At 37.3% G+C, this 13,814-nt stretch overlaps 1 protein-coding gene across 1 annotated transcript in view; it reads left to right on the top strand.

The window, feature by feature from the left end:
* The window catches only part of LOC128473875 (cyclic nucleotide-binding domain-containing protein 2-like), an 82,119-nt gene that overhangs the window by 45,504 nt on the left and 22,801 nt on the right, over positions 1–13,814 (top strand). Inside the window, exons 11-14 of the mRNA XM_053456099.1 lie at positions 290–350; positions 2,830–2,887; positions 4,554–4,612; positions 13,385–13,597. Coding sequence (XP_053312074.1) covers positions 290–350; positions 2,830–2,887; positions 4,554–4,612; positions 13,385–13,597 — 391 coding nt within the window. The remainder of the gene's footprint in view (positions 1–289; positions 351–2,829; positions 2,888–4,553; positions 4,613–13,384; positions 13,598–13,814) is intronic.

Here is a 13,814-nt window from a genome sequence, read left to right as displayed (position 1 = left end):
AAACTGTAAAACAATTTTTTTTACCAGCTACCTAAGATTATTGTTGGCCGAAGGTAGCAATAATATTTATACAACTGGGAATTTGGTATTTCATAAATGTAACAATTGTAAAGAACTAACAGTGTAAAAAAAAAAAAAAACAATAGTTGAGTTATAGAACTTTGGATAAAGTTTGGTTTCTCATCTCTAGAAGTTTATTTTTATTCCACCGGCTACAAACGCTAAAGGAATTCATCATATGAGATATAAAGTCAATTGTGTTGTTGCTTTTTTTTTTTTTTTTCTATAGACCAGGAACCGTTATTACAAAAGACTCGAAGGCGTCTTCTAAAATATATGTGATCAAAACAGTAAGTGAGTCGTATATATATTTATCACGCTGCCTCCACTATGCTTTTGCTAATCATTGGAAATCCGGTAGGATTTATTGCTCAATATGTAATTATAGTGCCCACGTCTGCTGAAAACTTGCAAAAGTAATGTGTAAATTGGTGATTTGCTAGAAATGAGTTTCGGGGCTTTGTATTGTACGATGCTAAATCAATGTTATCGCTCGTGGAAAGCTGCCAACCGACTGCCCCAAAAGTTTTGCCGTCGGTTGGAGAGATGCGATGCCCACGGGACTTGGTTTTAATACCCAGATCTGCCAAAGTAGAAACTATAATAATTAGAGATCATACCACTTGTCTTCTAAGATAAACTGACATTAGCCTGGCTTTAACCCCTTCGTGACAAAGGCCGTACATGTACGGGCTCACAATCCATTGTTTTTAATGGGTTTAAGGACAGCCCATTGTCCTTAAGGGGTTAAAAATGGAATCTAGAATCTGTAACATATACAATATAACGGATGATACTTTTTTTCTTTATAATATTCTATTTATGGTTTAGAATAACATTTATTTACTAGTAATAGCCTCTAAGTTTTCAACCAGGGTAATTGTAAATTTGCATATTTATTTATATTGCATATTTATATGATTTATTTTTATGCTTTTCAAGTTCATTTTTTTTACTTCTAAATCAAGATTTCAGCCCGCGCAGGTGTCATATTTTCACAAAAATGCTGGTCATTTGAAATAAAAATTCCTTATTCAATAATGTCTACGATATAGAGGGAAATGTTAAATACTGAAGGTATTTCATCACAGTCAACCGTTATGTCATAGAAACTGACGACGGATAAGAACCATTCAGCCCATCTAGTCTGGCCATTTTTCCTGATGTAAGACTTAGGTCTTACTCAGTCCTTGATCTTGTCTTAGTTTCAGGATAGTTTTACGTCTATCATATGCATGTTTAAATTCTATTACTGTATTAGCCTCTACCACTGCCGATGGGAGGCTGTTCCACTTATCTACATTTACCCTGTAGTGCCTGTCCAGTGATGAATTCAGGTTGGGCATTGCCTAATTCAGGCCTAAAATTTGTCTCACGTCCTTTTTTTCTGGTTCATATACAATGATCTGAATTTTTCTGTAGGCGGTTTAGTGCATGTAGTTTAATTCTTATTAAGCTTTTGGATAAATTACACAAAACTATGCCCTTAATAAAAGTACAGTGAAATATATTAGAAAGCGCCCCAGTAGGACATTTTGAACAAAATTCAAGGGTATATTGTGCAGGATTATTTATTATTCTGGTTAATAATGGAGAATAATCACTAAATGGGCCATTTTTGTTATGTGTAGCTAACCTCTTAATGACATATGTGGCAACATTAAATTACTTTAAGAGGAATCCAGTATGCTATAGCTCTTTAACGTATAATTTACAACAGCTTGAAAGCCCATTATTTTTTTTATACTAGTTGTAATAATCATATGTTTTAATAATACTTCTTAAAATTCTTCGTCCATGCAAAACTAAGGCCCCATGATCGCCATCTACTGGAGCTCTGTGGCTATTACATCTTTATTATACACTTGAGCATCACTACCCACAATCCTCGCTGTCGTTCCACTGCTAAAAAGGCATACATTGTCCCATATGATACCCAAGACCAGCAATATATATATATATATATATATATATATATATATATATATATATACGCCACATGGATGTTCAGCCTGAAGACTGCCTATACTCTGTCAGAAGGAGAGCGTCATGTTGCACAGGGAGCTGTGCAAAATAATATTAATAGTAATTTGAAAAATCATAAAAAACATAATGTTCTCTAATACTTTGTATATTTACTACTGAGTATAAAATAATTCAAAAAAACCTTTGTTGCCCCCAAAGTATTTAAAGAAAATAGGGTACTATGTAAGATATATGGCTTCCAAAATATTTTTTTAGTTTATTTTTGTCTATTAGTACTAATAAATATTTGTGTTGGGGGAGGTGCAATTAAACCTCCTCCCATTCTGTGTCTGCGTATATAAACATAATATTTGACAGCAGATAAGAACCCTTCGGCCCATGTAGTCTGCATGGTTTTTTCCAGATACAGGTTAAAATCAGTCCTTGGTCTTGTCTTAGATTCAGGAGCCAATGCATGTTTAAAGAAATAACAAAATCAGGAATTATAACCTTATATTTAATCACCCATATGATAAAACACAAATAGAAACGTTGTGATCATTGAAAACAAGCTCTGTATTGAATTACGTAGACTGTAAGCTCTACAGGACAGGAGTCTCCTTTTGTGATGTATGCATACCTACTGTACCCCGATAATGTCTGTATGATTACCATACTTCTTATCAGACTGTACTCGTTGTACCTCCACTTTATTAAAAACTATAACATACTAAATAAACGTATATACATTTAATAAAAAAATATAAAGACATGCCATATTATCGTCACTATTGTATTTTTCAGGGATCAGTGCGGGTGTTAAAATCTATGGCAAACCTGCAGTCATTGTCATCAAAAAACGGTAAGTACTCAAATTTATTTGGTTTTATATTGAAATATAATTTTGTTTTATATTGAATTTTGTTTTATATTGAAACAACGGAAGATTCTGTATTCTGTTTCGTTGGTGGGATTGATATTCATTTTAATTATCTAGTAATTCCTTATGGAAAGAGTACTTTGATTAAGGTTTACCTACCAAGGATAATAAGTTCCAATAAGTAACAGGGTTTTTACACGCCGTAAGAGCCTACAGGTTGGAATCATTCCATACGCAAAGGTATTTGACGTCTTTTAGTGGCCTTTTGGACATAATAATGCTTCCGGAATTTTTTTTTCACCAGTGGAGAGATCTCGCCGGCGCGTGGATGTTCAGTCTAAAGACTGCCTATACTCTCCTCTGCCAGAAGGAGAGCGTCATGTTGCACTGGGAGCTGTGCAAAATAATAATAATAATCATAAAAAACATAAATAATGTTATCTAATACTTTGTATATTTACCAATGACAGTATAAAATAATAACAAAAACCTTTGCTGCCCCTAAGTATAAAAAAAATAAAAAATAGGGTAAAATTGCAAAAAAAATATATATTTTTGCAATTTTAGCTTTTTATCTATTAGTTCTAATAAATATAGTGTAATACGTATTAATACGGCTTCAGCGACTACTATAAAACAAATATAATTTGCTTGAGCACATCAAACATGGAAAAAGGGATGCATCATTTTACAAACATGGTAATAATAAAAAAAAACAAAAAAAAAAAACTACTGCCTTTAGGTTATGAGAAAAGCAGGGGTCTTGAAGGGGTTGATGACCTATCTTAAGAGTGAATGTGTGTTTTTGTTCCATTTATACATTTTATGTAGTGCTTACACTGCATGCATTGCAAGGCTCTCAGTGTAACTTGGTATTTGGTTACGTTGGATAATTTGCAGTTCTAGTGGCTTTCTTGCATCGCCTTTTATTTTTATGCACATATATAAAATAAAAATATCATTTTTTCCATATATACGTTGAAGAATTTTTTTTTGCGTTACTAAGGATGTCCGCATTTCTGCGTGTTCGGATGTGTATGTGCCTCGTTGCGTCTCAGCTGCTCCTGGCATACGCCGTCACACCGTAGCTTGCGCACTTGTCCGTCTCGTGGATTTAGGCATGTCCAAACATTGATGTGTGATGTGCTTTGAAGGAATGAGTAAAAGTCATAGAATGTAACCTTTTCGCCATTAAAGGGGAACTGTCAATAATAGTTTCTACTCCTTTTCACTTAAAAATGTACCTCTGTTCTGTGTGTGAGGACTGCCATGTTGGTGCCGTGTCATGTTTTCAATGGTGTCCTTGCTTGAAGGTATTTGTGATGCTAGGTTTATAGAGTGCACTCTCCGAGGTATTCACTAACACAAGTCTAGGCTGGCCATTTAAAGTAAGTGATGTCCGTTGGGACCAGATCCACTGGCGAGTTTGAAGACCGACGAGCTTGGAGTTTTCCTGCGTAACTGAGCCCAAGACCAATTCATTGACTTTCACAGACAAGCTCTACTGAAACCACTAGGATCTTGTTGCCCACCAAGCATAACACTGTGGGCATATCTCTTAACTGAATGAGCCCTTTAATCACAGGTGACTTTAGCCATCTAATCTCTATGTAAACTCATTTTCTAACACAATGTTTGTAAATTACAGACAAACGGCATGGTAAAACAACAAGTATCGAAGAAACTCTGATTGGATCGCCTACCAAGGTACTATAAAAAAGTACATTTTTAGAAAATGTTGTGTATGATAAGGAACACTTATATGAATTAAGCTTAAATTAAGCCATATACCTAATATGGTGTATGGTATCGGAGTATCCTGATGTCAGAAAGGGGCTCATGACCTAAATGTCATGACTGTTATGATGCAAGAGGCCACAGAATCTCAGCCGCAGAATTTTTTCCAGAGGAGCTTCCATGGGGTGAAAAGTGTTATTTAGGGTAAATCAGTATTTCTTTATTTTCAATATTAGGAAGTGGATACCAAAAAAAGAGAAGGGGGGGTGAGACAAAACAAATAGGTAGGTTCCTACACATAGGACATTCGAAATACTAATGGTAACCATTGGAGAACCAAATGGAAGTCCAGCAGACAAGTGGAAAGTGTTATTTAGTATGTTTCTTGGATAAAAGTCGTTTCTCATGCTCTTTATATCATAAAATTGGTAGAAAATATTAATGGGAAGGTGGTAACCATGCTTCTATCATGTAATGGTGCAAGGAGAAGATCTACTAGCTAAAGCCTGTCTCTTCACCAGAGAAAGCCTCTTTTTCTCTGGAGGTTGGAGATCTTGGGTGCTCTGTGGCCACCAGGACTAAAGTAAGGAGTAGACAAAAATGTTAACCCAAAACTGGCCTAGGGGGTCAGGGCAAGCAGAGAACAGTCAAATGTTGGAACAGAGCTGCTGTCTGGTACGCTGAAGTCTACAGAGAAGGAACACAGACAGTGTTGCATGCTCTGTGAGATACTTTGTTGGGTGCGTTCCTTCTCTGTAGATTGCAGGGGGCTTATGCCCCAGGCCACAATATGTGGCTTCTATTATACTCACTGTTTCAAGATACCAGGAATAAGTATGAGTGAGTATAACAGGAGCAGCATATTGTGGCCTGGGACATAAAGCCCCTCTGCGGTAAAACTGGGTGGTACCGCTATGATGTCATGTGGCACAATGAGCCAATTACAAAGCAGCACCTGGGGTAAATATACTACTGCCTGACAGGTAAGGGGTATGAAAGATAGATGAAGCTAATGACATGAGCAACTGAGCAGAATGACACCCGGGTAAGAGAATTACGGTAGTATTATATTTTTTAATAAAAACAAATAATGGTTTCTATAAAACACCACAAGGATTATATTACAGAAGGCAATAAAAATGTATTGCAATGTGTGAAATGTATGCAATAAAGTACCTTGGATTGAATGTGGTTAAGTTCGCTTTCCTTTTGTGCAATGCGAAATCGTAAAAATAGCTATATTTCATTAAAAAAAAACAATCACACATACACAAAATGTTTTTCAATTCAATAATCACAAAGCGTATTCTTTCAGTGAATTTACAGTAAGAATACGGTATAAAGTAAAAGTACATAAAAAATAAATAAATGCTAAGTCTAAAGTCTAAATTAAAATAAAGCTACCTGCCCCCATCCCCACCTGGAAGCCCCCAGGGAAGACATCCATTCATGGACTGGTTCGGTGCCAGGTGGTAGACAGTGAAACTTAAAAGTTAAAACCGGTAGGTGGCTTATATTTTGTACCTTAAAATGTTCCGTCGATGGTCGTCAAAGCCATTGGTCCTCAACTTTGGGCCGTGGAAAGAGGCTACTCCAAAACAAAAAATGAATTCCGTGCCCGATGACATTAAAGATTCTGTATAGCTATTTTGGTTATTGGTTTGCTTTACAGTAATGGGCCTTTAATGTTTTAGATAAGAGTACAACGAGTAAGAGTATATTGAAGAAGGCTAAACTTTATGGACTTGTGTCTTATTTCAGCCTAAATTTCTGTGTGACTATGAGCTTTGCACTTTGGGTTAAGGGATCACGGTTCTGTAATATGATTCACCATATGGTGTAATTTGAAGGCTAGTTTTAATTTTGTTCCCATTGATAGGAGTTACATTTCATTTTGTCCTCTGAATGTTCATGGCTTTACTTAATCCCAGGGATTTTCCATTCCGCCATTAAGTATTTTCCACATTTGAACGTTAATAAAATGACTAATGGACCCAAGCTTTCGTAAACTGTACCGTCCTTATTGCGCTCTGAGCTGTTTCCTCTCTTAATGTTCCCATTAAAAACGCTAAATTACGAAACCGGCTTAAATTCTGCAGCTTCCCTGTACGGCTCCGCGGTGAAGGAGAATAATTTCGTTTGTGAATGATGATCTCAGAAGGTTTCTATTTGGCTATATCTCTAGCAGAAGACAAATAGTGCCAAAGGCATCTCATTTTACAATCGTATCTTGTAACCAGATTAATGAGCGCAAAACAAAAAAAAAAATTGGCCTGCCAGAGTCAAATTGTAAACTGTCATCGAACGTTAACTTGTAGGAAGTAGGACATCGATGGAATTGAAAAACAACAAAAATTCATCTATATTATAGACTGACAAAAGTTGAAATCACAGATGCATTTTAGACGTCGTTAACCGGATTTCGTTCTCGTCCTTGGACTAGCATTGAGATAAAGAGATGTTCTTTTCAATATATTATTTCGAACAAACCGGCTCGTTCAATCCTTGGAATAACAAGAGAGTGGAAATGTAGACGCATAGATTCCCAAAAATGCATAGTAGGAAGGATAGGTAGGATACTGCCTTCTGATCTATTGGGATTTCTGCCGGCCGGTATGACGGGGAAAATGTCTAATCCAAGCTGACGCGCGTTGATCAGTAATTGTGATGTCACAGGTGCCCCTCTACTGTACAAAACCCCCCTTGTATTTACATATATTTATTTTATTTCTTGCATAAATAATGGACTGCTGATGACTAAAATCCCCCAAAAAGTTGGAATCATAATGAGGACGATGGGTGCTATAGCCCTCGATAGCCGGCAAACCAGAGTTCCTGTCGTGAAGTTCTCTACCTTCTTCTCACAAAGGCTGCCCGAGCCACCGGGGACTTAACAATAAGGGAGATTTAAAATAATGGACAGGAATCATCATAAAGATCCAAAGGACAGTGAGTTAAGATAGGTGCTCCAACAAGAGACTCATACGGTGGAATTATTGTGCGTAGGAGAATAAAATGTAAGATTATGGGATAATAGAACCCCTTGAGTTTGACTTCAGCCACCTGCTTATGTGAAGCATACATAGTTCATATTTGACCGTTGAACTATAAGACGCTCAATCCTCTATCGCAGTTATTCTGAAATGAGTCCTGAAAGGCCATATTCAGAATAACTCTTCTGGAAAGAAAATGGCTAATCTAGAACCATTGGTGTTTCTTGGGGACTGGTTTAAAAATCATGGTTTCCCACCAAATAATATGATCTACGTTTTCTGGTGGAGAAGGTACCAAAATACCCCTTTACTATTGGGGTAGAAAAAAAATGACATTTTCTGTCGCTAGCTAAATGTAATTATTTCTGTAGTTGCCAACCGCACGCTGTCCTGCTATGGAATGGGCAGTTAAAGGACATTCGCTACTCAAAATGTATTAAATTATGCCGTTTCCACTTGGCAGGAAACATATATTTTACCGTAATCAGTGTTAGTTTGGAGACAATAATCAACCAGAGTGCATTATTAATAAAGTTCATTTAACCACAATTGACATTAGCAAATCACGTACCATTTAATAACACTTTATAATTTTCAGATTTAAAGTTATTATTTAATAAATCATGGTTGTAAAACTTTTTTTCATTGACTATTACATTTTTACATGAAAGCCCATGGTCTCGTCTTAGGTTCAGGAGCCATATGCCTATCCCATACATGTTTAAATTCCCTCACTGTATTACCCTCTACCACTTCTGCTGGAATGCTATTCTACGTATCTACGACCCTCTCATTAAAGAATCTTCCTAACATTGAATCTGAGCTTCTGGTCCTCTAGTTTTAGATTACGACCTTTTGTTCTAACATTTCTCCTGTCTTTTAATATTACTTGCATGCGCAATGCTGCTTAAAGCATGTATAATAAAAAGTAGAACACTTAATACGTATTACAGTTCATGCAGCTTATTAAAAATAAGAGAAAATGAAATAAAAGAAAGTTAACTTAAAAATAAATGATTGATTTCTTGAAGTGTTCTTTTTCCCTTGCAAGGGGCAGTCTTCGGGCAATTAGATGTAACGGCAGCTAATTAAAGTAAATCGTTTGTCCCCTTGTATTGCAAGTCAGCAAGAGATAAGTGTTGACTGGGGGGCAAGAACGGCCCTGAAAAGGCAATGTGCAACAGATGTGCTGAATTTAGGATGCATTAGGCTGGTATCCATTATATCGAGAGTCTCAAATACTGTTAAAGCTGCTGTTCCACCAAGACAAACCGCTAATTGAGCAAATAAACCTTTGCGGTTCTGTCATTTTATTCTTCTCGCCTGAAGTTTTGTTTATCGGTGTTAAGTTTAGCAGAGCAAGAACATTCATGTAAGGGCTGCACGACAGTATATGGAATGGCCGTTAAATATATAGAGCAGGAGCAGATTGAGAATATTCTACTAAGTGGGTTCCAATAAGTCTGTATCAGTGCTCAGTAGGATAGACAGTGTAGGGAGCAGGTTAGCTAAGAACAGGTTAGTAATTTGCATTAAGAAGGGGCTTCACCAGATTTGGTGAAGTTCCAGATTTGGTCCCCCCTTCTTTGTTTCAGGTCAAGCTGGAGGGAGGTCTGGTACCGGTGAAGTATTTAGGACCCCAGCTGTCTAAGGTTCAGCTACTCCGGGTGGTAATAGCCAAAGGAGTCCAACTCACCGTTGGATGGGACCCCATCCAGTGGTCAAGATGTTACCAATTAGCACAGGGGTGTCCAAGTTTTTTCTGCAGTGGGCCACTTCATCAGAATTGTATACATGCGTGGGCCGCACTCATTTTTCACTGTGAGAAAATATGGGCTTTAATAAAATATGCAGATTAAAATGAAGTAAAATGACACAAAACCTTTACTTTTCCTCTCACTGATTTCTGGGCCTAGAAAGTTTTGTGACTACAAATTCAGGACTCAGGATAATTAAAAATGAAATAGTTCTATTTATTCTAGGGATACACCAAAATGAAAATTCTGGACCAAAACATTCACGGTTCACTTAGCCAAAACCAAAAATGACCTCCACCTTTAAAAATAATAATAACTTACATTTTTAATAAAAGTAGGTAACACACAATTGGACAAAAAAATTAGCAATATGACTTGGCATGATAGGAGTGTGATTGCTAACAGCAATCACACTCCTATCATACCCAGGCACCCAGTAAATGCTGGTACCTAGGCATGATGGGACTGTGATTGCTGTTAGCAATCACACTCCTATCATGCCAAGTCAGCCAGTACATGCTGGTACAGGGTGGCTGTGATGTGCAGACCCCATACTGCTGGCAGCATCAATACACAAGGGGGGCAGCTAGTCAAGTTTCAGGATGTACTGGCTGACTTGGCATGATAGGAGTGTGATTGCTAACAGCAATCACAGTCCCATCATGCCTAGGTTCCAGCACTTACACATCCATGCTATCACACACACACACTCATTCATATACTCATTCATTCACAGATTCATTCCCTCAATCACGCATACTCATTCAAACACCCTCCCCACCCCCTTACCTGCACTGCAGCTCCTCGATGCTGCTCAGACTTCAGCAGAGGGCGCGGCCTACCTCTGCGTTCTCTGGTAAAGCACAGAGGAAGCAGGACTGGAGCAGAGTCATGTGATGTCACGTGAACTCTGCTAGGTTCCGCTTCCTCTATGCAGTAGTAGTACAGAAGACCCTCCCACAGGTAAGTAGCAAGGCTTGAGGTGCGGCCCGCGTAAGATCGGTTGCCCGGGCCGCATGTTGGATGCCCCTGAATTAGCAGTTCAAACTTGCAAGTTTCAGAAGTTGCGATACTTGTGTATTATTGGGGTGCCAACTTTTTTATTTATTTTTTTTAAGAACAAGTCATTTTCAAATACATCATAATAATATTTATAACATTTTATTTTTTACTAAACTTTCTTAACAAAATGAGTATCACAAAGAGGCAATTTATTCAAATTATTACTACATGTTAACTGGAGGCCAATAACACATGGCATCAAAAAGATTTTCTCGTTTCATAAAATTCGGCAAGTGACTTTGGATAAATTGTTGAGAAGTCCACGATGTTTTTTATCACACCATTTAACTGAACCCCCATAATCTCTCGGTTGTTGGTGTATGAGTACCTGTTTCGTGATCGACAAAATCAGTTACGCCTGTAAAGCTCCTTAATCTGGCCTTGATGATTACATCAGTTTAGGCAGCGAGCTAAACGGTAAAATGTAAGATTTGGGAAAACACTTCAACACTTTTTCAAACACTTAACCAAAAATAAAAATGAAGGACGAAGGAAAAGGGCTCATAACGTTCCTAACACTTTGTATCCCTCCCAGTAGAATTTCAGTTTCTAGTTTTCTATATTTTATGCCTAGTAAAGATTTTGTTATATTTGTAACTCTCTACACTAAAATAAGAAAAAAGTAAAATTTTAGGGTTGGAGAAAAACAGCAAAATAACAAATATAGTTCTGACGTTTGAATAGTTTCTCCCTTAATTCTACTTGAACATGACCTTTTGTGAATGAATGAATGTACGTAATGAATGAATGTATTATTATTAATATCTTTCATTTGTATAGCACGGGAAGATACTGCATCATAAGTAACTTGGTTATTTAAAAAAAAAAAAAAGCCGGCGTATAAGAAATGGTATTTTTACCACTGAATTAAATTTACATGTTTGTTCGCAGTCATGCAAGAAAATGTTTAAATTTCAAGGGAATATTTAATAAGAAGAACCGAAAGCCTACAGCTTAAGTTGTAAATTTTGCACAATGTAAAAAGGATATGACACAAATATGAATAGAAGTAACACTGTTGAGTTGGGAAAAGAGAAAACATGTTTTTTGATTGAAAAAATGTATTTGATGTCACGATGTTGACCTTAGCTGAAGAAGCTATTTTATGAGAATCTTGTTATGTGATAAATACGTTTCTGCTGTTACTAAAGATTTTATTATCTGTTAAGTAAACAGATGAGGAATGTAGATACAAATCTTGCCTCTACTTTAGTGTTCTAACGTTTGAAAGGGACCGGTAACAGTAGAATAGTGCAAGGTATCCATAGCACAACTTGTATCTGTTGCCTACATGAGGCACCAAACAATATTGTAGGGATATCCCGCCAAGTACCAACAGTAACCATTGGGTTGGAGCACCCTACCCACTCAAGGGACAAAACCTGTGGAGTATAAACCCAAGAAACCATTCCTTTATTGAGCTGACCTTGGTATAACAACCAAAATCTACCATTTTGCTAGGAGCCCTATCTTCATGTAACACAAAATATGTCGTTACCCAGAAGAATAGGGAGGGTCAGTGGCGAATTCACTGCTCAGTCGTGACTCCAGCCTCTAGACGAGAATGGTTGGTGCGTTTCTCAATGAAACTTAAAAAAGCATCACTGATTACATCACTGATCACTGCTTAACTTTACTTACATCATACACTTTCTCCGATCCTCCAGAGTCGGTTCTTTTGCAAAGCTGCTTCGCCATTTTTGTCGTGTCCATAATCCTCGTGACTTGTTTTCTGGCCTAGGCCTGTTAAGGAATACATGGCATTAAGAACAAAATGGAAAACCCATAGAAAACATATAAATATAGAAAATGGCTGCACCCTGAAAATCCATGTAAGCCACGCAACTCTGTAACCGACATCACCTATATAAAGACGAAATAAAGCCATTATCGCTTTAAAATCGCCGTGCTATCTTGGACGCTTGTGTCTTTTCTGATGTTTCTGCTACATCCTGGTGGATAAAACCTTTTTACTTACGCTTTTTCCGGAATCGTTGAAAGGTGGAGATGTTACTGCCTAGGTCTCCCTGACAGGCAGCACCGGAGGGGAAACCACGGAGATTACTTGTCAGCTTCAATGAGACATTATAGGCAGTCAGTGTTACCTCTTCATAATCTTTTCTGTCAGAAACCGTATGCACGGATGGTCAGGTTTTTTTTAGGAAAGAAATTTACTCCGTACACAATTCTTAGCCTAATGTTACCTTGTAAAGGATCGCTTGATATAATATTTCCTCCATTTAATGCTAGTTTTTTGAATTCTTCTTTAAATGCGCCATTCCTGATGCTCCCTCTTTTCATTCTGATGTAATAAGTTTGTGGCAACTTTACATTCCTGGGAATTATAGCTCAACGTACCTGGGAACTCCACACGGAGCTCTCCCCTTTCTGTGGAGGCGGGGCTATACATGATTGGGTGGGACTAGCTGTGAATGGGGCGTGGTCAGCCCTAGGGTGGCTTACTTAATCTGCGAGAAGGATGGCCAAGTGGATAGTAGACATGGTCAAACACGGCTCCCCTGCCTGGAGGATGACTTGGAGACCCGGGAAAGCAGTTCTTCACCCGGAGACTCCGGGTCAAACTCGGAGCGTTTCCAGATATCCATATCAGTCAATGTCTTGGCCCATAAACTGTGTCTAATGTTTGATTTTTTTGGTCTCTTTCTGAGTTCTTCCTAAAAATTCAATTTTAGTCCAATAAAAAGGTAACCTAATGTTATCAAATGCAGATTAATAACTGATAAATCTAAGGTATCACAAGGAGCATATTTACATATCAATTATATTAAATAGCAGGCATTACTAATCTATTTATAAAAATCAGCATTTTTTGAGGAGGGTTGGTACATAAAACATCATTTGTTTGATTTTCATTGCTAATGCTTGGAAAATCTTAATTGAACAAATTAAGTATTATTTTTCTTTCGCAGAAAAAGGAAACCGAGTCTGCGTCTTGTTCCAGTAAGGAGCATCTTTTACCTGACTTACAAATGGAGAAAAACAACCCTAACAGCGCGGAAGAAAACACACGAAACAAGAACATTACAGCAAATCAGCCAGTGTTTTCAGCGCTAGCCGAGGATGAACGGGGCGCTTCCCCGATATTTATTCATATCCAAACTCTCACAGCAGGGGATGTTTTTGTAAGTATACACTCAGTATTGTATTCTAGATAACACCTTACCTTTTTCATATTTCATAAAAAAAATATAGCACCTTGAATAACTAAAGGATTGTTAATCATAATACTTTATGTCTAATTAGGTTTAGAAACAGACAAAACACTTTAGGCGAGCTGTTGGAAATGGTATATTATTATTATTTTTTTTTTTTTTATTAATAATTACTTTTTCGGGGTCA

The sequence above is a fragment of the Spea bombifrons genome, chromosome 2, assembly GCF_027358695.1.
Source record: "Spea bombifrons isolate aSpeBom1 chromosome 2, aSpeBom1.2.pri, whole genome shotgun sequence".
Lineage (NCBI taxonomy): Eukaryota > Metazoa > Chordata > Amphibia > Anura > Pelobatidae > Spea > Spea bombifrons.
This window is presented reverse-complemented; position numbering and strand designations above follow the sequence as displayed.